The sequence below is a fragment of the Chamaea fasciata genome, unplaced genomic scaffold, assembly GCF_029207755.1.
Source record: "Chamaea fasciata isolate MVZ Bird 193981 ecotype frontalis unplaced genomic scaffold, bChaFas1.0.hap1 SCAF_14, whole genome shotgun sequence".
Taxonomy (NCBI): domain Eukaryota; kingdom Metazoa; phylum Chordata; class Aves; order Passeriformes; family Sylviidae; genus Chamaea; species Chamaea fasciata.
In genome coordinates, this window is record NW_027094099.1 from 17,864,228 (window position 1) to 17,891,735 (window position 27,508).

General features: G+C 47.0%; 2 protein-coding genes across 3 annotated transcripts; one reads left to right on the forward strand and one right to left on the reverse strand.

Moving 5' to 3' along the window:
* The first annotated feature begins 1,009 nt into the window (after window positions 1–1,009).
* LOC136296956 (gonadotropin-releasing hormone II receptor-like) lies at window positions 1,010–2,683 on the forward strand. The gene is made up of 3 exons (XM_066196513.1): window positions 1,010–1,516; window positions 1,782–1,983; window positions 2,271–2,683. Exons 1-3 carry the CDS (start codon window positions 1,010–1,012, stop codon window positions 2,675–2,677), a joined length of 1,116 nt encoding a protein of 371 aa, XP_066052610.1. The 3' UTR covers window positions 2,678–2,683.
* Window positions 2,684–8,024: 5,341 nt separating this feature from the next.
* PARP16 (poly(ADP-ribose) polymerase family member 16) lies at window positions 8,025–13,393 on the reverse strand. 2 transcript variants are annotated; one of them, XM_066196472.1, is made up of 6 exons: window positions 13,112–13,393; window positions 12,078–12,215; window positions 11,094–11,300; window positions 9,846–10,017; window positions 9,340–9,481; window positions 8,025–8,729 (listed from the first exon to the last, which is right to left on the reverse strand). In XM_066196472.1, exons 1-6 carry the CDS (start codon window positions 13,301–13,303, stop codon window positions 8,585–8,587), a joined length of 996 nt encoding a protein of 331 aa, XP_066052569.1. In that variant the 5' UTR covers window positions 13,304–13,393; the 3' UTR covers window positions 8,025–8,584. The 2 variants fall into 2 exon arrangements, with proteins under 2 accessions (XP_066052569.1, XP_066052571.1); XM_066196474.1 differs by lacking the exon at window positions 13,112–13,393 and adding an exon at window positions 13,029–13,102.
* Window positions 13,394–27,508: the final 14,115 nt, after the last annotated feature.

The following is a 27,508-nucleotide window of genomic DNA, read 5'->3' on the forward strand; positions in this document are numbered from 1 at the left end:
ATCCTGCAGAGCTGGGGAGACAGATTTGATCTCTGCTGTTCCTGTTATTTGTACAAAGGTAAGGAATGCTCTATTTTGGAATCAGCAAACAGGAAGGTGCTTGAAACAGTAGGAGATGTGCTGTACCTGCAGCTGGGACTGTAAACAGCCCGTGGCCACAGGAGTTGAAAGTATTTGCCCTTAAAATGTGAGTTCTGCTCAGGTAAAAAGGGCAATGAAACCAAGTGTGGGGGACAACCACACTGCTCATCCCTCCCCAGGCACCGCCGGTTTAGGGAGGATTCTACCTTCCTCTCTTCCTCCTGCTTTGCTTCCAGAATAGACAGGGACAGAGGTGTTGTGCTGGTGCTGCTTGGGTTCTGGGAAGGTCCAGGCTTCTAAATGCCACAGTGATCCTCTCCCAGGAGCCACCGTCAGACTCTGGACAGTGTGGGCTGCCCCTTCTCCCTGCCTGTTACCCCAGATCTGGTACTGAAGATGGAGATGGACCATTAAGGTTTAACACACTAATGGGAAGGGCTGTGGGGTTTCTGAAAAGCTGAGCCCTGCTTACAAACCCCCCTTGGAGGGACAAGTCCTTGAGCAGAGCACAGCTGCCCCAGCAGAGGCTCAGCCAGCTCTGGTATGACCCATTCCCAGCAGGATGCTGGCAGACAGTGACTGGTTCCATGGTCCTGGCCTTCACTCCTGCTTTCCCAGCTGCTCAGCCACCTCACAAAGAGCTAAAAATATATATCTGTGTGAGCAGTCACTGTAGCTACAGCAGGGGTGAGCCAGACAGAGCAGCCAGGCTGGGTCACCGTGGTTGGGGGATGTGGTGGCTTCACAAAATGGGCAACACAGAGGGGTCAGGCAGGGACAGGATGGAACAAGACAAGATGGGACAGACTGCTGCTGGTACCTTCACTGCAGATCCCACCATCTCCCCACTTGTCCATATGTTGAAGCTCCAGCACTCTACACAACCCCTATGGAGGGATTCACTTTGCTGCTTTCATTTCAGCAGGGGATGAGTGAGGAGCAGCTCCCTGCATCTCCCCACTGCCCCACCGCATGGGAGGACACCAATGTCTCAGCCTCTGTGTACCCCCAGTACTGGGTGGAGCCCCGGTTCACCCAAGCAGCAAAGGTCCGTGTGATCATCACAGCCATCTTCTTCCTGCTGGCAGCGGGCAGCAACGCGGCGGTGCTGGGCAGCCTGCTGAGGAAGAGGAGGAAATCCCATGTGCAGCCACTGATCCTCAGCCTAGCACTGGCCGACCTGCTGGTGACAGTGATGGTGATGCCCCTGGATGCAGCATGGAACGTGACAGTGCAGTGGTATGGAGGGGACATCTCCTGCAAGATCCTCAACTTTCTCAAGCTCTTTGCTATGTACGCAGCTGCCCTGGTACTGGTGGTCATCAGCCTGGACCGGCACGCAGCCATTCTCCATCCTTTCTCCCGTGCTCACCGCCGCAATGGGATGCTGCTCCGTGCTGCCTGGGCTGGCAGCGTGCTCCTGGCTTTGCCCCAGGTAAAGTTCAGTGCCATCCCTATGGAGTTTGCCTAGACTGGGGTGGTTTTGGAGAAAGGCTTCTCCATCCCAACATCCCCAACCAGTCCATCCCAATCCAGGGACTCCACCAGCACCAGAATAAGCCATGAGTCAAGTGCCCAGAGCCCATCTGCCAGTCTAACAGCAGCAGGGAGGTGCTCTCCATGCACAGCCAGCAGCATCTCCAGGATGTGGTGCTCTGTTCCAAATCTTCTCTGAGTTATTCTTTGATTCTCCATTTCAGCTTTTCCTCTTCCACCTGAACACAGCCCCAGGAGGGAATTTCACCCAGTGTGTTACGCATGGAAGCTTCCAAGCACACTGGGAGGAAACAGTCTACAACATGTTCACCTTCACCACCCTCTACATCACCCCCCTGAGTGTCATGATCGTTTGCTACATCCGGATCCTTTGGGAGATCAGTAAGCAGCTAAAGGTCAATAAAGGTAAGTAGATCCCAGGCCTTTAATGTCCTCCATGACTGAACTTCTCCATGCTGGAATTGGTGTTGGGTCTGTCACAACACCCTTTGAAAGCTAAGAAGTTTTGCACAAACCAGCTAAGAGGTTTTGCACAAACTTACTGCTCCCACTCCTTGCTGTCTTCTGGTTCCTGTGGGACATGGACCAGATCATGGGATGGTCTTCCCTCTCTGGCAGAAGCAGAGTCATGGATGATTGTGTTGTCTTAGTTTTCCCCTATCTAAAACTATCCCTTTGACTCTCCTTGGCAGGTTTGACAAGAAATCAAAACGACCACATCTCCAAGGCACGCATGAAGACTCTCAAGATGACCATAGTGATTGTTGCCACCTTCATCATCTGCTGGACCCCTTACTATCTCCTGGGCTTGTGGTACTGGTTCCAGCCGGCCATGATCCAGAAGATGCCAGAATATGTCAACCACAGCTTCTTCCTCTTTGGCTTGCTGCACACTTGCACCGACCCGATCATTTATGGACTGTACACCCCTTCCTTTCGGGAGGACGTGCAGCTGTGTCTCAGGGGCATTGAAACAGCCATCACCAGGCAAAAGAGACACAAACCCATCTCAGCCTCAGAGAAGAACATCAAGGATGGTGCTGCAAATGGTGGGGTGGCATCAGGGGGCTCCAATGGGACAACTGTCAGCACGGTCTGATGAAGAGATGTACCCACAAGGGGATGGCAGGCACAGCTTTGGGACTGTTTTGTCCCGTAGGACCATTATGGAGACTGTCATGATGAGGTCCCTTACTCAGCTTTGGTGGGTGAGGGTCTTTGGCCAGAAACTGAGAATGTGTCTCCTGCTTGTGCTCAGGGTGAAAAATATTTGGGGGTATTTATGGTCATTCTGCTGTATTCTGGAAGCACCGTGACAATGAGAAAAACATCGGTTTTTTACCTGACACATGCTCCAGCCCTGATTCTGGGATCAAGCTTCTCCACACTTCCAGCATCAACCCCTGGGAGGAAATTTACCATCCTCTCTGTGGTCCAGGGTCATGTCTCTGGTGTGGCTGGTCTTCAAGTGCCCTTTGCACCTACACCCAGCTGTAGAGCTGCATGGATGGTGTCATTCTGAGCCTGCAAAGGTGTGATCACAGGCTTTTACTCTGTTTTCTTTTCACTGTAGGAGAAGTTCTCTGGAAATTTCTGATCTCCTGACTCAGAACCTGCCTGGTTCTCCCATGGCTGTGTGACAAGCCCCGGGAAAGATCTAAATATCTGGAGGTTGACTAATGACTGGGGCATTCATGCCCCAGCCATGGTGGGCAGGGAGGGAGTGCTGTGGGGATGGAGGGACTCAGGCAAGAGTGGTACAAAGAACCACAGTGAGGTTTCTTCTCTCTTTTGAAGAGAGCCAGAGGGCAAACAGTCCCTGCTACCATTTTCTGGTGTGACGGGGTTGGTACAGACAGACCCATCATTACACAGCAGCTCTGCGGGACACAGGGTAAACCAGGAGGGAGGGTATTTGGGGTAATGAGAACCAGACTTGACACTGCTCAACCCCCCCTAGACCTTTCAGTCCCCATGTCCCAGAGCACAAGCTGGCAGATTGCAGGCCACATGCTGGACACATTTACTTTGCCCTAAGCAACACCAGCCCCTCGGTTCTGCCCCAGCAGAGCAGCTGTAGCTACGCCACAGGTGTTGTCCAAGGTGTACCAATGAAAGTGGAAGTGAGGGGAAGCAGCTGGTAGGTGGAAGCTGGGGGCAAATGAGGGCAAGGAGGGCTTCTGCAGGGATCAGCTGAGCTGTGGTTAGTAACATGGGTTGTTTGCTTTCTACCACGGTGCCAAAAGTTGCTTGTGAAGGCAGAGGTCTCTTCTCTGGGTGTGTGTTGAAGAGATGAGTTTATTCAACTGTGTTGTCCTTTCCAGGTAATTAGAAATAGTGGATTTTTTTTCATTCTCTGATGATTGTTATTAACTGTGGGGTTTGCTTTTGAAGAGAAATTTAGTTTTAAGCCAGGTGGATTGTTGTTTTCTTAGCTTAGTTAAATGGTTGGACAGCTCAGGGGCTCTGGACTTGGCAGGAGACAGTACCTCAGCTATTTTTGTGGCCACCTCAGCTTTGATTGAGCATCTGGACTTTATCAGGATGAAAGAGCTTTGTTTTAAAAACAACTCGTCTTGCTGTGGTTGCATGTGTAGGGAGCTGGGAGATGTCTTCCCCTTAAGAAAACAAATCTCCTTTGGGCACTGAGGGGGCTTTTTCTCAACCCTGTTTCCAAGAGGCGTTGGCTTCCTGTCAGCCAGAAAGGATCTGCACTGGTTTCCCAGTGCCCCAGCTAACAAATTATTGAAATTGGAGGGATGGCAAGCAGTCCCTGCAGGCTGGCTGAGGCTGGGCAATGAGGACACAGGAAGCCACAGTGCTTAGGGTGACGCTGGGTTGCCTTTCTGGTACTAATTATTATTTATGCAAAACATGTAGCCCAAGGAGAAAAAAAAAAATCAATTAGAACTGCAGGAGCCCAGACCAACTGGTGGGGATTAGCGTGAGCCATTTAGGAGGCATCCAAACTCCAATGAGATGCGTAATCGCAGTTTGGCTTTCCTGGGCTTGTTCTGCTCAATGCTAATTACCCAATGCTAACAGAGTGGGGGTTGGCTGATACCAGACTGGCAGAATAGGGCTTCTTGTAAGGTGATGGGAATTGCTTGCAGTAGGGGAAGCTAATCTACTCATCAGACACTCCTTTGGTCTCTTTGTTTACACTGCTGATCTGAGGCAGACCGTGAAGGTGCAGTTGGTTTTCTGGCAAGCCTTGAATAAGCAGGAAAGTGTCTTTAATCTACTGAAAACTGTCTTCATCCACTTTTTGCTGAGTGGAAGAGAACAGATCCAACATTGCTCATGCACATGTCTCCTCTTGCCCAGCAACAGGAGAGCTCAGAGGTCTTCTCTGAGGAGCAAGAAACACTTTTTTCCTTGTGGGAAGGATTCACCACCTTTACACCCCATGGGTACAGTGAAAAGGCAAAAGCGGGTTTGGTTTTAGGGGGACTTGGTGATCTTACAATAATTTAGGGTGGAAAAGATCTCTATGAAGACTAGGAAGATGGGGATTCTGGCAAGCATATGTACCTTAGTCTTTAGGAGAAGCATGGCACGTCCATTCCTTAGGATTTTTGCAGGCACTCCAGCGCTGCTCCTTTTGCCCATCTCTTTCATACCTTCCTTCCTGTTGCTGATGTTCAAAGTGACATCTTGTGGAGCCTGGAGTGTGGGCAAGGTGCCCAAAGTGACAGCTTTTGTGAGAGAAGGAAAATGTCATTGGAAGCATGTGCTGCCAAGCCATGTGCCCACTGTATGCAGGAAGGGGGAGCAAGCAGGTGGGCAGCACTTCCCTGGCGAAGCTGGGATCAGTCTGGGTCCTGTCAGAGGTAGACCAAAGCCCAGGCCTGGTTTGAATATTCCTGCATTTCTGATTCTGCTTTCTTTATATTTGCTCACACTTTAAAGAGCACAAGATTTTTTGCATCACTTATTGGGAGCATGAATTCCCCAGTCTCGTTTCCCCCCCACCCCCAGGGGTGGTCCTGCTGTCTGTGGTGCTTCCCTTTCTCTCCCCAAATTGCCTCAAAGCCTTTGACTCCAACAGCACCTGCCCTTCTCTTCAGCTGGCTCCTGAGATCTCTGTATATAAATATATATAAAATAAGAGAGAAAAAAATACTTTTAATATATATTATCTATTTCTGCCTGTTGGAGGAAAATTCTCCCACTTCCTCAAACCTGCCCATTCCCACCAAGGAAACACCAGTTACCACACTTCTTGCAGTCCCAGCCAGGATCAGATTTGTCTGATTGAGTAACAATTCCTTAATATTCACCACAGTAATGTAATGGACGTATTAATAAGAGCAGGTAGCTCTGTATTTTACAACTCCTCGACCTCACCCTGGGCTGCCCGCTTCAAACACAGCGGCCCTTTGTTCAGGAGGAAATTCTGATTCATTCGCTGTTAGTGTTTTTATAGCCCTGTGCATGTTCAAAGAGCCACGCAAGTGGCTTAAGAGGCTAACACAAACCTTGGGTTAATTCATAATACTGTTAGTTACTCAGCACAATACCCGCATTAATCCAGCTGACTGCACCTCGCCACGTTGGGAAACACATGCTGAAATCAGCAGGGAGCTCGGAAAACAAGCGTGGGAGTAGGATATTAAGTATTTTGCCAGGCTGCTAGGTAGGATCTGAGCACCTTAAATGTATTTAAAATATTTTCCCACTGCTGTTGCCTCGCTCCGCAGCTGTGGAGCTGAAGCAATGATGAGGCTGTGCCCAGAATCCCTGCAGGTCTGAGCATGAGGGGCTACAAGCTCTCCAAGGGATACTCCAGACACATCCATCAGGACTCAGCCCCCACCTGCAACCACCTCCTTTTTTTTTTTTTTTTGGGTCTATTCAAACTGATCAAAGTGGAAAAAGCTGGTTTTTTCCTTTGATACCTGCTGATTTCATTGTAGATCTGGACTGTGCGTGTCTGCCATGAGCCCCCACAATGCTTTCTCTCTGGGGACATAGCCTGGAACTATTATTACTTCTGCTTACTCTCAGAAACTTTCCTATGCAAAGAAACCCTAAAAAAAGAGCTTTAAATCCCTGCTGTGTTCTTTTTATCTGGCTCAGGAGCTCCCAGGTTTGTGCCTTTCCCTGCAGTGTCAGCAGACAGCCATCCCACAACTGCTGCTCAACCTCCTCCTTTTCCAAAGGGCCCCAAATAGCCCATCTGTTCCAAAAGATGGGGTTTTTTTTCAGACAAACCAGGCTTTTAACAAAGCAGTACCATTTAGACAGCATCGAATACCTCCACATTTTCTGGCTGGCACATTACCTCCCCTAAACTTGTATATTTACATGGCACATTTACTATAACATGCTGAGGAAGACTAAAAATGGGCAAATATTCCCAGGACCTCCATGCACATCTCAAACCCCAAGTTTCTGCATTGAAATATCAAGGACTAAACTATAAAGTAGCTGAACCTGTTGCACAATAAATTATTTGTTTATGTATATCTTAATTGCAAATCTCTGCTATAATTAGCACAGACACTTCTTGGGCTGAGGTGCTGCAGTATGCTTTGACAGTGAGCATTATTAACGGGCTGTAAAAGGCAATGGGGAATTGGATTATAATGTTCTTGTTTTCCAGGCTGTATGGTGAATAAATAAATTTGTTCTGGCAGCAAAATTAACTGGGATAAATGTGTCTAGCTCCAGTCACCAAGGAGAGGGGTTGCTGTAAATGAACTTGTTCTCAGCCTTGAATTAAAAAGCCTGATTACCAGGACATTATTTCTGGCAATTAGGTACCAGAACAACATCAGAAAAAGAAGAGATTTTCTTTGAAATATTTAATGAGTAGGGTAGTAATCACAGACTCATTTGCTGGAAATATGTGATGAGTTGGGGGTTTTTTTGTGGTTAGGGTTCACTGTGCAATGAAAATCTGCGTTATCAAATCTACTAAAGACTGGACTGAGAGACTGAACTGTGGCACATATCTGACTTTTCTTGGCCTAGAATCTCGGGGTCTTCATGGGGTTATCCCATGCCCAGTCACTAACTAGAGGGCAGTGCTTTGCTCCTTTTTCTGTTTCAGGCAGTTGCAGGTTGCTTTGTGACAACCACAAATACAAATGACTTGACAGGAGGGAGAGAGCATTGCCCTGTGTACATTGCATTACTAACTTGCACATGGTGTATTCTCTAACAAATCCCCAGTTTGGTAAGAACAATCCTTTTTCAGTGTTGATGCCGAAAACCCCGAGTTTGTCTAATCCGCACAGTAAAATAGGATAAAATAGATTATGGCTGAGACCACAAGACTTGTAGATGTTTGTGCTGTTTTTGTCCAGGATAGAATGAATTTTCCTCATAGCAGTGTAATAACTATGTTTTGGATTTGTGCTTAGCTGCCAGCTGGGATTAAAACACAACAATGTTCTACAGAGGGGAAAAAAACATACTAGAAACCATTTAAGTTCTTCCATTTGGCGGTTGTTTTATTTCTTGTTGGTTTTTTTTTTTTCCTTACAATCATTATGCTCAAATATAAAAATTCCTGGCCAAAGTTAGGTTTAAAAGTAATTCCATCTGCATTGACACATGCCAACCATCACTAGATTCAGTTTCTGAAAACATACTGATAAGACTCCCAACAGGTTGCTTTGCCTGACATCCAGAAAAATCCTCCTTTCCAACTTGTGCAAACATACTTCAGCTTGACAGAAAATAAGTTACACCTGAGTGTTTCCACGCTTAGTTTTCACTAATCTTAAATAACCTTTCTTCCATGGACCCTTAACAATTGGCTCATGCTAAGCTGCACCACTGTGATCCTTTTCAGCTGTACTAGGCATCCTCATGAATCCCAGGAACACAGAAATAAGAATAAATGGAGAGATACCATGAGGATTAATATACTGGTGACAGAACTGGAAAGCTCCAGGCATCTTTATTTCCAGAGGTCTGGAATAGATGCAGTGCACTGCAGATCAGCTATTCTTAAGGCACGTGGTGAAATTAACAGTTTATCATCTCGGGTGGTTCATAACTCAGAGTCAAACATTCTGTGCCAGTAGTAGATGAATGTTGGCGAGTTGCTGGCCCCTATCACCATCAGCAACAGCAGGTACAGCATCATCATTATGGCAAAACGGTGGGTGTAGAACCAGGAAGATTCATTAGAAGGCCTGAAAAGTGAAAAGGAAATGAATTCTGTCAGAGATGCGTAAATGCCTTGGCAGAAAGTATCTCAGGTTTCATTATTTTAAGAAATCCAGTAAGAACAGAAAGTTGTTCCACAATCCCCGTAACCAACAAAGCCTGATTTTCACCACATCCCTTTTCCTTAAGTCTCCATGCACAATCCTGTCTTTTTTCTCCATGTTCACACCTTTCCCTGTGGTCTGGAGCTGTAGCTGCCTGGCCTGTAGACATGGGTTGAGTAGCTGAGTGAACACTGCCACTTAGGATAGATAAGGGCAGAGATAAAACTGAGGCAGTTTTAAGAGATGCACTCACCACTTGGTTTTCTGCCACAAACAGATAATTAGACCTCTCAAAGACTCTAAGTGCTTACAGGGCTGGTAAAAAAGCAAATTTAGCTGAGCCTGGGAATGTCAAAGAGCAAGACAGAGGCAACATGATGGCATTAAGACTTATTTCCACAGGAAATGGGCTACAAACAAATTCTGGCAGTGCAGTGTATCTTTTTTGGTTGTTTTCTGTTGATTTTCAACAGTGAGATGTGTTTATCCGGCTGTTGTAGCAGTTCATCTCCCTAGACAGCTGAATTCTTACCTCCTATGCTGCTTCTGTGAATACACTAGCAAGTATTTAACTCGTAAAAGCTGATTGTTTGTGACAACAAAGTATTTCTGTGGTACGTCTCCCCCTTCGCTGTTTTTCACTCTGGCTCTTTTTCTGTCTATTTCCTCTGAATCTGAATTGGGAAGAGAAAAGCAAAAAAAAAAAAAAAAAAAGGCAGGACTTCAAGTAACTGTAAAAAAAGTAAACAACCAACACCCCCATACACACCCCCCAGAAGAATGGGAATGAGATAACCAAAGATCTAGTCTTGGTATTCCCCTGAATCTCTCAGCATCCAAGAATAGAGTGAGAAGTTTGCTCGAGGCTATACCACTCCTAGTCATCCTTGGTATGGATGACATTATGGCCCACACCAGGGAGACTAGGAGGTAAGTCTCCTATCCAGTGCTCCAAGAGCCACTGATATTAACAGGGAAAGAAAAACAACATGAAGGACAGATGTAACTACTACACACTTATTACTGTAATAGACTCACCTTTCTTTTTCACCTGACACTTTACATCTGGGTGGTCAATGATCTCGCAAACAGCCACACAGCTGAGGATAGAGCCCAGTGCACTTCGCTGCCAGCCGAGACCGTGAGGGCTGTACAGCAGAGCCAGGCTCAGGTCACTGGTCAGATAGGTGCCCTCACCAAACAGGGATGTCTGAAACAGAGAAGAAATCTAGCCTAAAATCATGTACTGCAAACCTCAAACAACATACAAGTGTTCTTTCCTTTCAGACTGGCAGTTCTGCTCCTGAAGGTAAATTACGAAAGGCCTTTCTGACCCATGTTGGGCCTGGTCCATGCACTGTTTTTGTCCTGGCACAACTTCCTTGGGGTGGGGCTGCTACCCTCTCACATCCCTCAAATTAGCTGCTTGGCAGAGCACTTAGTGTGGACAGATTCATGCTTTCCCGGATCTGGAGTTAGTTTGCCAGCATGAGTATTTTACATCAACATGACTGCACTGCTCTTAAAAGGCATTTCATCGATTTATTGAGACTGTCATCATTCAAGTAATCCAAACTCCCCAAACAAGGCAAGGCCTTACTTCATTTAAATCCATGCTTTACTAGAAAAGATGAAAGTACTTTTCAATTTGCCACACTGGCTAAAATTATTACTCCAGTAAGTCCATTGTACCCGGTAAACCATTACTCATCAAGAATGTGGGGAAAAAACATAGTCCAGGTTGACTGGAATGTCAAGCAGGTGCTGTGTCAAAGCTAACTCACAGCTGATCCAAAAAGCCAGGAGTCTCAACAGCCCTTCCACTGAAATCAGAAGAGGTGCAAATCCTATGGGATGTCTCCCTAAACCCAGACCATTATAAGAAGGCTCCACTGGCGAGTAGCACCTGAAACTTCGCTGATCTAAATACAAGGCCAGGCAGAAAATCTCAACTATTCTCCTCCTCTGTAGATAGGCACTTCCCAGCTGCAGGCTGTCAGACAGGCCAGGATTTTCAGAGGAATTACACTTCCTTATAAAAAAGCAAAGGACAGTCATAATTTGTCACGCTGGTGAAAAAGGTTTCATGCCACTACCAGTTTTTACCCTTAGGCCGCACTAGAAAATCCAACACAGCCATCCACAAAGGCCTACACTGAAATGAGAACAGCGGTACAAGATCATCAGCACATTTCATACCCCGAAAGGAATCTGGTCCTATTTTTAAAAAGTGTCCCCAGCTGCAAAGTGAGCAAGGGAAGATGGTGTCAATGGCAGGGGCCTCACTCTGTTCAAGTGGCAGTGCAGGCCGTGGTGCAGGATGGAATGGAAGTTCTCCAAGCGGCTCCCGTGGAAGGCGTAGATAAGGTCCCGCTCTCCCTTGGTCTCAGCAAACTTGGTGTTCATCTGATCACAGTACACGACCTCGAAGAGGTAGTCTGGAGCAGGAACCGCAGCCCCAGACATCCCTGTGAGATCCTGGATCTTCTCGTACTTAAAAACAGGAAGGAATATCAACGTTGGTTTATGTGGTTAGATTACTCACTGGAAATTCTGCTTCCCGTCCCTTCATACTGTTTAATATATTCTGATTATGCTTTTCTGAGTAAGAATTCAACACTGTCAGAATTCAGAAGGAGTAAGTGCACAGTAAAAATCCTGCCAGTTTCTTGCTATCGAAGTTAGATCCTAAATCTTCTCTCCAGGAAAACAACCCAAACCTGAATTGTAATTATTGAATTAATTTATGATGCATGGACAATATCACAATTCTACTTTGGCTACAAGAAAATATATTCATCAGCTGATCTTGCAAGAAAAAAACCCCAAGAAAACAGAAGTTGTTTTCATTGTGCTGCTAATCTCTACAACTATTTTGATCCCTGTTACAGAAGTGCCTCAGTGGCTCTGAACCTTTCCCTTTTTGGGGCAGAAGACAAGAATTGTCTTTCTCAGTGACAAGCAGGACCCAGCCCCATGACACCCAAATTGGATCTCCCAGACTAAATCATGTTATGTTAACTGCAGTAACCAACTACAGTCACTGCCCATCATCAACTACTGACAGTGGTAACTATTTCTTCCAATCAGTGTTCCTGAAAATTTTGCTTAAAAACATGCCTCTCTATATACAGAGAAGAACGGATTTATGTTCAACTGTCAAGCTCTCACAATAGCCAACTTGATTCTGGCAGGAGAAAATATTCTCTGACGTGCAAGTTTGCCTTAAAAACCAAATTCTAATTAAGATTTTCAGAATTCAAAACTTACCTCCTGTTTCTTAGTACTTTGTATCATGAAGACTTTAGATGATAGAATCCAACTAAATAGGTCCCAGATCCTTTTATCTGTATTTGGAACAGACTCCAGAAGCTCTTTCAGGCTTGGTAGAGCCTTGGTATCTGCAAGCTAACAACAGAGGCATTTAGCACAAGCTGCTTAGTGCCACTGCGATTAAACAGGGACCTCTAGTGAAAACAAAACAACATTTCACCCCAACAAACTAAAAAACAGGTTCTGTTCTGAGACATAAACACTTGTTATTCAGTTTCTGGGGAAGTTTGTCAATTGCTCTGAACACAAATAGCAGGCAAGTTATAAACAGTGATATTTACCAACAGTATCTGTAGGGTTTGTACAGGAACAATCAGATGCACTACTGGGAGAAAACAAGCTGTCACAGGGCAGTATGTACAGTGGGCCTGACATGGGGGTGGTATTCAGGCCATGTAACATGCAAATCCTTCAATATGAATTTGAATTTAATGTTGGCAAGCTCTCATAACACTTTACAGAATATTAGGAACATAAAGGCTGGAAAACACGTCTGAGATTATTGGGTCCAACCATTAACCTAACTTTGCCAAGCCCAGTACTAAATCATGACCCCAAGTGCCACATCTACATGTTTTCTGAGCACCTCCAGGGATGGTGATTGCACCACTTTTCTGGGCAGCCTATACTAATCCCTAACCATCCATTCAGGGTAGAAATGTTAAAGAATACACAATCTTCAGCACCCTGAGGCTGCTTCCTCTAGTCCTGTCAGCTCACTACCTGTTACCTATTGCTTGTTACTTCATGTGCCCACACCGGATCTGGGTGTTTCCCAGTGTGGGTTCATCGGTCAGAATCCCAACTACTCTTTTAAACCCGGATTTCTTGACTGGATAAACCCTTCATCCTGCTTTATTCGTGCCCCTGCGGCGCCGCTGCCCTCACCTGTGCGGGCAGCCCGTGCTCCCCCATCGGGGCAGGTGCCCTGGCACCGCGGGCAGCTCCCCCGGGCCGGCCCCGGCACTCACCAGCCCCTCGAAGTCCTTGGTGTCGCCGCTGGCGTAGCGGCCCGGGAAGGGCCTCAGCGCCGAGTCGCGCTTGTAGCTCTGCAGCGCGGCGGCGAACAGGCTGCACCGCAGGTCGGCGGCCAACGGGTCCCGCCGCGCCGCCTCCCTGGCGCCCGGGGCCGCCTCGCCGGGGCCAGGGCCCGGCGCTGACATGCCCGGAGGGGGCTGCCGAGCGGCGGCCGCTCCGACAAGGCGGCAGCGACCGCCCCGCCGGCGTCGCCCCTTCCGCCGCCGGGGCCGCGCCGTGGCCCCGCCGCCCCGCCCCACCCCGCAGTCGCCTCCGCCCGCCCCGCGCCGTTCCGGAGCCGTCGCTCCGTGCGCCGCCGGCAGCGGGGCTGGCCGGAGTCCGTGCCCGTTACGTGGGGACGGCGAGGAGGGACGGAGGTCCGGGGGAATGGCGCCCTCGCCTCGGGTAGACACCGGGAGGCGGTTACAGAGGGGCAGTGGCATCTTCCCCTCAGGCAGGGACCAGGAGAGGGGTTCGGGGGAAAGTGGCATCTTCCCCTCAGGCAGGGACCAGGAGAGGGGTTCGGGGGGCAGTGGCATCTTCCCCTCAGGCAAAGACCGGGAGAGGGGTTCGGGGGGCAGTGGCATCTTCCCCTCAGGCAGGGACCAGGAGAGGGGTTCGGGGGGCAGTGGCATCTTCCCCTCAGGCAGGGACCAGGAGAGGGGTTCGGGGGGCAATGGCATCTTCCCCTCAGGCAGGGACCGGGAGAGGGGTTCGGGGGGCAATGGCATCTTCCCCTCAGGCAGGGACCAGGAGAGGGGTTCGGGGGGCAATGGCAGCTTCCCCTCAGGCAGGGACCGGGAGAGGGGTTCGGGGGGCAGTGGCATCTTCCCCTCAGGCAAAGACCGGGAGAGGGGTTCGGGGGGCAGTGGCATCTTCCCCTCAGGCAGGGACCAGGAGAGGGGTTCGGGGGGCAGTGGCATCTTCCCCTCAGGCAGGGACCGGGAGAGGGGTTCGGGGGGCAGTGGCAGCTTCCCCTCAGGCAGGGACCAGGAGAGGGGTTCAGGGGGCAGTGGCGTCTTCCCCTCAGGCAAAGACCGGGAGAGGGGTTCGGGGGGCAATGGCAGCTTCCCCTCAGGCAGGGACCAGGAGAGGGGTTCGGGGGGCAATGGCATCTTCCCCTCAGGCAGGGACCGGGAGAGGGGTTCGGGGGGCAGTGGCAGCTTCCCCTCAGGCAGGGACCAGGAGAGGGGTTCAGGGGGCAGTGGCGTCTTCCCCTCAGGCAAAGACCGGGAGAGGGGTTCGGGGGGCAATGGCAGCTTCCCCTCAGGCAGGGACCAGGAGAGGGGTTTGGGGGGCAATGGCAGCTTCCCCTCAGGCAGGGACCGGGAGAGGGGTTCGGGGGGCAGTGGCAGCTTCCCCTCAGGCAGGGACCAGGAGAGGGGTTCAGGGGGCAGTGGCGTCTTCCCCTCAGGCAAAGACCGGGAGAGGGGTTCGGGGGGCAATGGCATCTTCCCCTCAGGCAGGGACCGGGAGAGGGGTTCGGGGGGCAGTGGCAGCTTCCCCTCAGGCAGGGACCGGGAGAGGGGTTCGGGGGGCAATGGCAGCTTCCCCTCAGGCAGGGACCGGGAGAGGGGTTCGGGGGGCAGTGGCAGCTTCCCCTCAGGCAGGGACCAGGAGAGGGGTTCAGGGGGCAGTGGCGTCTTCCCCTCAGGCAAAGACCGGGAGAGGGGTTCGGGGGGCAATGGCAGCTTCCCCTCAGGCAGGGACCGGGAGAGGGGTTCGGGGGGCAGTGGCAGCTTCCCCTCAGGCAGGGACCTGGAGAGGGGTTCAGGGGGCAGTGGCGTCTTCCCCTCAGGCAGGGACCGGGAGAAGGTTCGTGAGGAACAGCGCCTTCCCCTCAGGCAGAGGTCGGAAGAGGGGTACGAAGGGGAATGGCACCTTTGCCTCAGGTAATGACCTGAAGAAGAGTATGAGGAGAGAATGGTGCTTTCCCCTCAGGATGAGGCTGTGAGAGAGGTGAGAGTGGGAAAATTACGCCATCCTCCCAGGTGTTGATCAAGAGAGGGGTAGAGCAGGCCATGGCATCTTCCCCTCAGGAGGAGACCCAGAGAGGGGCATAGACAGCAACGGCACCTTGCCCTCAGGTAGAGATTGGGAAGAGGGGTACAGGGGGAAATGGCATTGCCCTCACAGGTAGAGACTGGGAGAGGGGTATGAGGGAATGATGCTTTGTCTTCAGGTGGAAACTGTGAGAGGCCTGCAGGATACAACAGCATCCTCTCAGGTAGTGACCTGGAGAGGGTAAAGGGAGCAACTGCATCTTCCTCTCGGAGACTGGAAAAGGTTATGGGTTGGGGGGGAAAAATGTCACCTTCACCTCAGGTATAGACCAAGTCAGGTCCATGGCCCATGGGACAGGGAGGACATGGAGGGGGGCCCTAGCTCTTTGTACCCACAGTGCAAGCACATTGGGACCACAGGGCAGGGGACAGTGGGGGGACAGTGACAGTGTGCTGGGGTGTTAGTTGCACCATGGCCATGTCAGATGGCTTGTGCCCCATCCTCTGCACAGCATCGGGAGGGTCCCAAGCCTGTGCCCTCAACTGCTTGGGCGTGGCAGCTGCAAACTCCCATCTTGGGCATTGCATTTGTGTGAAACAGCAGATTAACCAGAAGGGTCATCCAAGGAGACTGCTTTTTGTGACAGATTTGGTTTGATGTAGCTCTAATTTTGACATACTTACTTAAGTCAAAAATGTGTAGATATCATTACTCCTCAACAATTCCATTTATCATCCAAATTTGTAGTCTCGAGGAAGAATCCACATTTGTTTATCTCTGCAGGCTGGCATTGCAGGATTAAGGGAGAGGAATTCACTTTTTAGTTGAACCTCTTCATCAGGATACATTCCCTATGTTGCTTGAGACTGAGGCTCAGTGTTCCTCCCTGGAATGCTGATATGGTGTTAGTGCTGTGAAGCATCTTTCCAGTCCCAAAGCATCTTCGAAATCCCCATCATCAATGTGGAAGTCTCCTCAACCCAAATGCTGTTGGTGTCCTGAGTAAAATTTTGGAAACGTAGAGCACTATTGGATGTCTTTTAACATCTTTCTTGGTTTCTTCATTCAGGGTGGATATTGCACATATCCATGAAGTAACTGATACAGTCATGCACAGATGCTCAGAAAAATGCCAAGGTCAGTTGTGAATACCTGTTACTGGGCTCTCATCTCATAGCTGAATCTCCAGAGATAGCTGGAGCTGCAATTTGCAGCCTTCCTGAACAGGAACACCAGCTGTGTTACATCCTGTCTAAGGGTAAACTGGTATCAAAGCAAAAAAAAAAAAAAAAAGGGACCTTAACTCCCAAGTGCAGAATTCCTATTCTTAATCATCCACTTGAAGGGTTTGAATTTTTTTCATAATTCTGACTACATTTATAGTGATGCGATCTCAAAATTTTGGATAGAACCAGATAGATCATAGCCTGTGCACAGTTGCATTAAATTGTAAGATATTTCCCAATGATATATGTAATTGAATTGAGTTGTAGCTTTGTTTACTTACTTTTTACTAGTTTATCCAAAAAAGTGTCTTTCCATAACAGCTGCATCAAAAAGGCCGTGATAGGAAGCCTCTAGGACTGCACAAATACATTCTGGGGTCTGAAATATTTAATGGCAACATGTAGACAAAATTATTTTAAAAATAATATGCCTCTTATTTAAAAAAAAATAAAAATGTCTTTTGTTTATGTTACCCAATTTAGTAGATACCTGTACGTGTTTTTATCTTTAAAACATTGTCCAGTCTGTGAGGTCTGTTCTGTTTTTCAACATGCTTGCTCCGAATGGTCTCCCACATTCCAGCAGCATGGACGGGTGCCTTAAGAAGAGAACTAGCACCACACAAAGCCTTTTCACAGGAGTTATGGAAATTACCCAGACTTGAAATGCAGCTGGAGTGATTCCTTTCCCTATTTCTATATCCTTGAGAGGATGTATTTTACTTTATCTGATGTGGTGCCTTATTCTGCTGTAAATATCTGATATCTCTGACAGGCTGTTAGCGTCATCATTCAGTGATCCAGCTCAGGACATGTTTATTATCTCCCATGATATTAAATTGTTCTGCATGATCCTTTTGAAAAATCAGTCCTTGGCTGTCTAATTGGTGGATTTCATTCACTAATAAATCATTAGATGTAATAATTTTTGGTGCCTGTTAAAGAAGATTAGAAAATAGAGATGTCTCTTTCAATGCATTTGGGTGGAATTTTACATTGCTATTTTGAACTTTTAAACTGATACAATTCCAGTGCCCTCATTTAAGATACTAATAACTGTGTTCAAAGAAAGAGGGGGAGTATTGCTCTTGATATCTGTGGGACAGGTAAAGACACTCCACATAGCAAGAGGTGTGTCTCTTGTTTGGGAATTTCTGCATGCTGTGTCTTTTACGTCACAGCATGCCTGGGGCTGTGGTTTTGGGACAGCATGGGGTTGAGAGCAGGACATGCAGGGCACTGCCAGCTGGCGCCTTGCTATTGGAAGTGGGGTGTCCTGGCATCTGATTAAGGAGTAGGAATAGGCAATAGTCCCTGAGGAGAAGCTGGAAGAGAAAGACAGTGTGGTGAAATGGGAATGGAGAGCTGGAGGGAAAAGGTTTTCCTTGGAACCACATTAGTTCTGGGGATGCTGGGCTTCCTGTGGCACCACTTTTTATATTACTCTAAGAGAGTCAAAATGCAGTGAAAGACCTTGTGTTTAAAGAAATTAACACAAAATAGATCTAAAACATCACTGGCACTGTAATAGTTAATGGAGATTCTGAGAGCATTGATCCAAAACTGATGCCTACCTCTGGGATTCCAAATGGATGGTGCTTCCATTAGGGCAAGCTCAGCTGCGTTCGGCAATGACAGATACTGATGAGATAACAAGTTTGCTGTATCGATGCTGCCTGAGAGTGCTGCCTGCTCAAACTCGTTTTACATTGGGCTAAACCCTGTTTCACAAAGCTGCCCCTAAGCTGGAGATGAAGTGCTGAAACTTTTTGGGGCTGTTTTAGGGGAGGTGCCCCTTGGTGTGCTGTGATCCTGAACATCAACCATGGTAGACTCAGGCCTGCAAAATGTGGGATAAGTTTGGATAACCTCATCATTCCTTTGGAGGGGAAGCACAATTCCCCTCAGGCTTAGCTACAGCAGATAAGGTTTTCCCGCCTGTGCCTTACAGAAACCCCAAACCCAAACAAAGGTTTCTACTCATCCCTCTCCCGACAGCTCCAAGAGGCATGGTGTTGGCAAGGCTCTAGAGTCAGGAGAAATGTGGAACAGCTGCTGGTTTAGCTTTGGTATTGCTGCTTTTTAATTAAGTGCTGTGAGTATGTGCCGTGGGCTGGAGGCTGAAATTCAGAAGCATCTTTCCAGTCCTCTGGAAAACTACCTGATGAGCAATGCTTGAGCAATGTGTTGTACACCTCAGCATTTCTTAGTGATTGCATCCCACATTCCAAGCTTTCTCCCACACCTTAGCACCCCTGCTTGGCGTGCTTCAATACCTACAGGCAAGCAAGACTGTCTGGGGCACTGGCAAGGAGATCTCCAGTTTTTTGAGAAGGGCCCTTCAAACGTGTTTCTCTTTTCCCACTTTATTTTCCTAGATAGGAAAGCTATCCTTGGTGATTTGCTATGATTCAGTGCAGAGATGGTTTAGTAAAAGATACTGAAAGGGTCGTTGCCAGTGCAGGAGTTTGAATAACATAGCTGTGTGACTTCTTATGAAATTGAAGATCTGATTATTAAACATAGACTGTAATAAAAATAGTTTCTGGTGTTGGCGGATGCATTTCAGCAAAGAAATGTGGCTTAAATGTCTTCATTTAATTCCAGTGTGTTTAAAATTGATCTCACGGACCGGAAAAGAGGGTTTTTTTCCCCTTAACTAGGGTCTGTGAAGGAAATTAATACAGGGAAGAGAAAATAGAAATACAATACCACACTCAGTGAAACAAATGCTTCTGACTGAGGGCTTCGTTCCTTGCTAGCACCACTGGAACAGCCAGCTGTATAAGGTATGTTTTATTATGGAATTAACCTTGACCCAAGGTTCAAAGAGAAAGGTTAGTTTGAAATAAATCAGTAGTATGGTCAGGTCACTTCAAAGAGTCTAAAGCTGAGCTTGAAGATTGCATGCTGTTTATGTGTATCCAGTTGGAATAGAACATATGGTAAAGATAATAGGAGTAAACTATTTATCTCTTCCACCCGCCCCCACTTTGGATTTAACGCCTTTTTGTCCTTTGCATAGATCTGCTGCAGGGGATGTTTTTATCCTGGGATGTTTATTGAAAACAGAAATGTGGAATGAAACAACCTTTTTAAGTCAGCTGGGTAAAGCAGTTTTGCCTTTAACATTTTTCCAATTGCTCAGATTAAAGTGCACCATTTTGGAAATAATCGTGAATATGGTGAATCATATTTCTTTGTCACTTGTCTCAGTGAATTCAGACAGTCTCAGGAAAGTCAAAACAAAATGTGTTCAGTTCTGAATTATTGTTCTGATCTAAAAGCAGGATCACATTTAATTGTTACATATGAGTTACATGGATTCAAGAGCTTCCCAAATACCAGATAATTCATGTGACATCCTAGTAAACTGGGCATGAGTATCTCAGCTAGCACAGGGAATGGGAACTGAGGGTGGTTAAGCAATTTATCCAAAGCCACTTGTAAACTGTAGCAAAACTCAGATTTGTCTTCATGACTGCTTTAGATTCCAATCCTTTTTGATGGAGAGGACAGAATCCCACCTGGGAATTCCTGAGTGACAGTCTGCTGCTTTATCGAGAAGACCAAGCTGTATCTTTTGGTCCGTGTGCCCTTATTCTTTTGCTCTCAGTGCCATAAGGGAGGTACCAGGACTTGAAAGGCAGTGTATCCACCTGTCACTTGAGTCTAGGTTCAGCTTTGTGTAGGTGACTGTATAGGGGAAGTAAAAGAACTCTTCACTTCTTCCAAACACACTTGATGCAACCTGGCCTGTTGAAAGGTGTTTCTGTCCATGGCACTGGGGTGGAACAGAATGATATTTAAGGTCCCTTCCAACCCAAACCATTCTTGGATGGATTGAAAAACAAGGCAGATGCAGTGAGGGGCTGGCAGTTGTCTTAGATGCAGAAGTTCTCCTTGTTGATTGCAGCACTGAATTGCTATAGTGCAAGGCCAACACTGTAGTTTTGCAGTGCTTACTGGGAAGCAATGGGAAGCGCAGTGCTGCTGGATGCTGGGGAGCAGGGGGGGATCCTCTGCTGAAATTAAAACCAGCTGCTGAGCCAAGACATGGTCACTCAGTAATAGCTTTGCTCCACAGATTGGTTTTTCCATAATGTGAGACATGCAGTTTGCAGATAGTAGCATGTTTTAAGATTTATGATTGCCTGACTTTTCCCATTAATAGGGAAATCTGATAATTGTCCATTTTAAAATGATTGCTGAACAATAGGAAGGAGTATGCTTGTTGAAAGTAAACATAAAAGCGAGCTGGATCTATGTTAGGGTGCTGAGCCTTTGATAGATTTTCTTCTTACAGCAGTCTTTGATCTGCCACACCAGAAAATAAACTCAGTGGGAGACTGGATATGGGATATAGAGCAGTTCACCTCTAGGTCATGGACTCCAATCCAAGCCAGGTCAGCAGTGAGGCTCTGGGTCAGTTCTGGCAGGAGCTGAGGGTGGCAGCAGCCCCGACGTCTGTGCTGCACCTGTGTCATGGCATAGAGGGTGTGTGGGTCTGCAGGAACACCCCTGCAGCAAAGAGGGGACCTATTGCTTCTTCCCCACTTCCCAAATGAGAGCTCTGCAGCTTTGCCAAGGAAATAAATTATATAGGAATGCCCAGGGCAGCACAGGGGCTGCATCGGGATTTGGCTCTCAGAAAAGTTCTTGCTGGAGAAAACTGAGTGCTCTGGCATGGGCTGTGTGCAGGTTGTGCCCAGTCTTCAAAACCAATCTCTGTGTTCTCTGTCTTCTCAAAAAATGCAACAGCTGTGCCTGTTAATCAGTTAGTCTAAACAAAAGGGTCATATCAGCCGTGTAGTAAGAGACCTGTCAATGTGCAGCAGTTGTCCTGAAAACAGCAACATCTCCGTGCAAATAAAGGGCTGTTACCAGAGAAATATCTGAGTCCTATGTCTCCCCACGTTTGGAGGGCTGATTTCAGAGGAAAAGTTGTGCAGCTTTGTTTTGGAAGGAACTGGATGCAAATGACTCCATGAAGGAAGAACAGCACATGTAACAAGTCACAAATAAACTGATAGAGGGGACTAGCATAAGGTTTTTGCCTGTGGAGTGTGAATTTCTGGCTATGAATCTTGATCTAAGCTGAGAAGGAACATGGGTGAGTTTAAACATCAAAACTGAAATACCGGGATTTCTCACTGTCGGGGAAGTCACTTGAGTTTCTTTCTGATGGTTCCGAAAAGAGCAGAAACAGGGATTTTATTGCGCTTCAGCTGTGTCAGATGTGGGGAGCTGGTTCTGTTTTATGTCGTGCGAGAGACAGCTGCCAAGATTTATCTTTGCAGGAAGGGAAACAGAAGTGAGAAAGGTCTGGAATCTCATGTAGCTCTGGCCAGAATTATGTTATCTGGTTATCTGAAGTTTGGCCAAACCTCACTCCACTCAAGATTTTCAACACGAGACTAGAGCTGTAGGGATAAATAGCAAGACCTAGGCTGTCTGCAAGGGGACTGGACCCTGAAGCTCTGCTCCAAATTTAGCACTGTGTGAACAGTACATAAGGGAGCTGTCAGAGTGATCTGACTTCTGCTGAGCTCCAAAATACCCAGCCTGGGACACAGTGAGGCTTGTCCTTAATCTTCTATGACTCTCACCTCTGTGGTGTTGGAGAGCATAAAGCAGCATTTAAAGGCAAATTTTGCCTGGAGAGGTCCAGCTTTCCCCTGTGTCTGAGCACCCCTTCTGCTGCGTTGCTCTTTTCTGAGCCCGAGGATGCCTCTTCTCAGTGAAAACAGCCGAGGAGGGGCATGGTATAAGTGGTGTGTGTGTTGTGTCTGCTTTAGCTCTTGTCCCAGGGAGAGGCCCTGTGCTGGATTCCGGTTGCCGGCTGATGGCAGCAGCGGATCTGCACAGAGGCAGCTCTGAGCTCTGCCTCCTCACCTGCCTCTGCCCTCCACTGCTCTGACCGCGTTACTCCAAACATTGCAATTTCGGGTTATTCCCACTGCCTTGCTGCAAACCAGACATTGCTTCTGATCAAGCAAGTCATACACAGGAGAGTGACGTGGAAATAATTCTGCTGCTTTGAAGGGGAAAAACTGCCAGAAACTTTCTTTGTCAGCACACCCACCTGCTGATGTGTCCCTTCACGCACAGAACTGGTGAATCATCTCCAAAAATGTATGTCAGGCGCTGAGTTGTTCCTTTTCTAAAGACAGGACTGATATTTCCTTGGGAGCTAGGAGACGACAGGATGGTTCCCCCTCCCTTGGAGGGACTGTCAGGTTTGCCTCACTGCTGTCTTGCTTTTCCTTGGGATGTGTCAGTGCATGGCATTACACTGAAAGGGAAAGATTCCTCGCTTGCCTTCTTAAGGATTTTAGAGGAAGAAAGGGGACAATACGCTATTGTTACATTGTTCTTTACCTCAGCCTCACACTGAAATATTTAAGGTCCCCCATGAATAATGCAGCCTCAGCCCCAAGCCTGTTTTGCACTTCACACTAAGCGGGCCCATAAAACACCGGGATTGCTCCCGGCATACATTATGCTGTATAGAACATCTCCTACCGTGCAAAGCTTTGTCTTCACTGCCACAAAGGCTGTTGGGATTTTTTTCCCGTCTCCAAGAGAGATAACGAGCACAAGAGCTCTTGTTTTAAAATGTTAGTGGGAACAAGTCACCTGTGGTGTTTTACCTGCTGCTAACTAGCTGTGGTCCACACTGCATCTCCCACTTACGCTGATCCCGTGTCATTCCCTTTTAATCCAGTGGCTTGTAGCAGGACAGCTATACAACACTTGATCTATGGAAAAATATATCATATTTAGCTGTCAGGCAGGAGACAAACTGATACATTAGGCATCAGGATTGCTCCATAACCGTAACCAGGAATTCTTTCTTTCTTGACTAGGAATTATGTACCTAAAATGCAGCAAGGAGCAGGAGCAGCTTCTTGTAATGGCTTGAGGTTCACAACACACTCTGTCACATATAGCATGTCCCTTCCCAGGCCCTTATAAAGTTCAAGAGAGTTTTTTGTAGCATTTTAATGATGCTGTTATTGAGAGCAAGACCCCTTTAGTGTCTGGTTTAGTCACTTCCAGCCATGCTGTGCAAAGGAAGACTGAGGCAAGAGAAAAAAAATATGTGTGGCCCCAGCCCCTTCCAATGAAGATACCTTTGCACTCACCCTAAACTACAAAGGTAAGGCTCTTGATGAATTTTGGATTAAAAGGAACATTATGTCTCCCTGGACATCTGGTTTGTCATCAATAATGACATTAGTATCTGTCACATAGGAATTGCCATCTGTGATCTGGTCAGAGGCCTTTCAAAGGGAAGGAAATGAGAGGGTGGAAATCAAGGCATGCTTTCCTGCAGGGAAGAGTGACTTAGAAGCCCCAGAGGTGACCATGCCCTTCCCTCAGCTCAGCAAATCACACCATTCCTCCATCAACTCTAGGACAAAAGTATAAAAATCTTGGGTTTTAGAAAAATCTTGGGAAGCGTTTGCTGAAGGGAGGAGGCGAAGCAGGAAAAGGTAGGATTGTATGCAAGGTGATTTAGTAAAAATGAGGACCAAAGAATCACAGAATGGTTTGGGCTGGAAGGGACCTTAATGATCACCTAGTTCCAACTCCCCTGCCACGGGCAGGGAAACTTTCCTCTAGACCAGGTTGCTCAGAGCTCCCTCCAGCTTGGCCTTAAACACTTTCAGGGATTAGAGCATCCACAACTTCCCTGAGCAGTCTCTGCCAGTGCCTTCCCACCCTCACAGGGTAAAATTTCTTTCTAATATCTAATCTAAACCTACTCTTACTGAGTCCAAGGTTGATCCAGAGATTTTCCAGCTGCTTTCTTGCTTGTCTGGGTTACACTATCTTCTAACTTGCTCCCAAACCAGTACTGTTTGGAAAGGTGAACATCTCTGGAAACCCACCTGGCGCAGCAATAACATTTAACCCCCCCACCCAGGGACCCAATGATGCTATTTTCTGCATATTTTATCTCTTTCTTAGCCAGGTATGAACTTTCCCCATTGACACCTAAGATTAATCTGATCCTATCAGCTGTTTATTTAGAGGTAAATCCTCATCCTGTATTTTGGCCATCAATCCCCATTAGTTTCTCTATATGGGTGATTGAATAGTCCATTGCCTGTACTAATAAGAACCCATTAGTTGTCCTATAGAGCTTTAGCTTTATTAGAAACAATTCTTGTCAGCCTAGGCCAGAAGAAAGGCCTTTAGCAGGATTGTTTTGATTGCATTACTTAGGAGGTGGCCTTTGAGCACCTGGAAGTTTAGAGGGGTGCTGCATCCAACAGGGGTGCTTTTGTTGGAGAAATGCAGATGATACAGCTGTCAGCAAAATGAGGATCTGCTGCAGGGGCATACAAAATTCATTTAAATCTGCAGAAATGGCTCTTTAGTTTGCCCTGTTTGGGTCAGTCTAAAAAGAATGTCCAAGAATTCAAAGTAAATGTTTCTGACATCTGTCTGGCTTTGGGCTTTGGAATGCCAGTCGATCTCAGGACCTGCCATTGGTATTTCTCTTCCTTTTTCATTCTCCCTCTTCATTCCTCACACCACCAGTCCAGAAATTTCCCTTTTTGTAGCATTTCAGGCTGCAGTAAGCTGGTTACAAGCAATTTGGCTTGCTGCTCTGCAGAAAAAAAAGTGTGGAAGGCAGGAGGAATTGCTGCAAATCGCTGTTCAGCTGCTCTTCATCACACTGGCTCTGGCTTCCATCTACCCGACAGCCCCGCTAAAAGGATAATAATGCTTTAAAAATTAGAGTCAGCCGAACAACTACTTCATAAATTCATGGCCTTGCCCTGATCCTTTCCAGAAGTTTTTCTTTCAGATTGAGTCCATATCAGACCTTGGATTCCTTCCCTTTGGAAATGCTGCTGCTTTTCTACTTTGGAAGCGTTCTCTGGGTCACCCAGCTATGCAAAGGGGGTTACTAATTATCTCTCATTACCTCAACAGAAACAAGCCTCATTTCAGGATAATCTTGTGCTCTCTCCTTTAGAGAGCACAGGATAATCTGTCAGTGATGTTGTCTCATTGTGGGATTTTGTCCTTAATAGATAAACCAGGCCTGAAATCCTATTAAGAGATATTCTGCCTCCCCTTAAAACAGACAAACTCACAGATGAGACAAACTTCTGTGGAACGTGGAAGAGACCCTTGGCTTTGCCTACCTGATGGGAAACAGCTCTGGTTTGCAGCAGCTGTTGCCATCTGTACCACTTCTGAAAGCAGCTGGAGATCTAAAACAGCCCTGGCTTTTATATGGGACTGATGGTCCTTCTCAGCTGCTCAAATCCACCTTAAGCTACCAGCAGAAAACCACAGCAAATGGACTGGGGGCTTGCTCGAGATGTGGTAGGAAGGGAGCACTGGTTGAATGGGTGGCACGGCATCTTTTCAGTCCATGTCATGTCCTACCAGTGGCAAGGGATGAACTGTCCTATTGGCTTTTTCACCTTCTCCAAAGGTGTGGAGTGCTAGAGAATCTGAACAGGAGAGGTCCCACCATTGCCAGATGGAGGCAAGGCTCAGCATTATTGTTCTGCTTCATAATCTGAAACTCAGCAGGAAGAGTACCTGACTGGCAGCTTCCAGGATTTTCAGCCCAGTCCCCAAAGGAAGGCAACCTCTTTATGTGTTCTCTCAAAATAACTCTGATCTCAGTGTCTCACTTTATCTGCATGAAGACAGGGACAAGACTGCCGTACATGAAGATATTAAAATGCTCTGCAAGCATTAAATCCCTTCAAATTTAGGGTCTTTTTGTCATTAAGGAAGTTTGGACAATAAAACTGTATGCATCAGTTGTGAGGGAAGTTTGAAAATGTCTTTTAAAAGGAAATTAGATTTCACTAAAAAATTGAGTGAGGTGTAAAAATGAAATCTCTTATTTTACAAATGTGACAATTCCAGCAAAGTCAAGTTGCTTCTCAAGGAATGCTCATGGGATGAGAGAACCCACCCAAGTCTGGGCTTCATAAAAATGGAAAGAAAGTAGCTGATGTTATGTTAGATTTGGTTTTGTTTTGTTTTTTTTAATTTACTCAGAGCTGTTCAGCTGTGGAGGACTCAAGTCCCTGCACTTTATCTATAGGTTTTGTTGTGAATAGGATCAGTGTCTCCCTGTAGCTGTTTTTGTGACTGAAAATAGTGATAGTGATCTATTCTCTTGGGTTCTTTTCTTAGCATTTTGCTTTTGGCCTTCTCTGAGCTTTGAGAGTCAGGGAGCTGCTTTACCCACGACCCAGGAAGCACATCTCCTACTTTTGAGATGTACAAGAAGGGATGGCCACACTTCTCTATTTTGGGATGTAAAATGTATGAATGGGTTTTTTTGAAAGTTTGAATATATCAGATATATGAATATATCTCATATTATAAGGATCATTCCCTTTCAGTGGTGTGTTTCCATGTTCCCCCAGTTCTACACTGCCTGACCCTTTCTAGTGCTCATCAATAATTTCTCTTGGTGCAAACAATAAATTTAACTGTGGAGATTAATTTTGATGGAGCTGCAGCAGGGTCCAGGTCTGGCACATCTCCTCATAAAGAGAGGCTCTCTCCTCCTCACTGCAGAAGCTGCTGGGGCTGTAATCTGTCTTCTGTGCTACATCCTCGCCCGAGGACTGGCAAGCCTGAGCCCAATCTTCAAAAATAAATCCATCACAGCAGCAGGGAACGGATGAAGCCTCTGCAGATATAAAGGTCAAACGATAAAGGCCATGTTAAAATATGCTCATAGGAAATGGCAGCTTATAAGTACTCTGTGATCTAATTACTTATGTCAGGCAGATAAGCCTGGACAGCAATTATTTTTAACCTAAATCACGCAAGCAACTACTGTAGGAGCTTTGCCAGTTCTCAGCATTTCTTTCAATTATTTTTGGGGCAAAACGTGGAGCTCTGCAGGACAAACAGCTGTCTTAAAGGATTGGTTTTCAGTTTCATGAAGGTGGAAAGCTGCTTTTGTTATCTATGGTTATCCTTTTTTTTTCCTCTTCTGAGAAAAAAATGTAGTCCATGGGCAGCCCTGGTTTGCAGTGCACATGGAGCAGAGCTGGGGTTTATTTTCCTGCTGGCATGGCTGGATATGGGCAGAGGGGAAAGCTGTAGCTGAAGACAGCA

Coding starts and splice junctions, on each gene's coding strand:
- LOC136296956 (XM_066196513.1), top strand. CDS start 1,010: ATGAGTGAGGAGCAGCTCCCTGCATCTCCCCACTGCCCCACCGCATGG. Junction 1,517..1,781: donor TGCTCCTGGCTTTGCCCCAG/GTAAAGTTCAGT, acceptor TCTCCATTTCAG/CTTTTCCTCTTCCACCTGAA. Junction 1,984..2,270: donor GCAGCTAAAGGTCAATAAAG/GTAAGTAGATCC, acceptor TCTCCTTGGCAG/GTTTGACAAGAAATCAAAAC.
- PARP16 (XM_066196472.1), bottom strand. CDS start 13,303: ATGTCAGCGCCGGGCCCTGGCCCCGGCGAGGCGGCCCCGGGCGCCAGG. Junction 12,216..13,111: donor CCAAGGACTTCGAGGGGCTG/GTGAGTGCCGGG, acceptor CTCTGTTGTTAG/CTTGCAGATACCAAGGCTCT. Junction 10,018..11,093: donor TGCACTGCCACTTGAACAGA/GTGAGGCCCCTG, acceptor TCTCTGTTTCAG/ACATCCCTGTTTGGTGAGGG.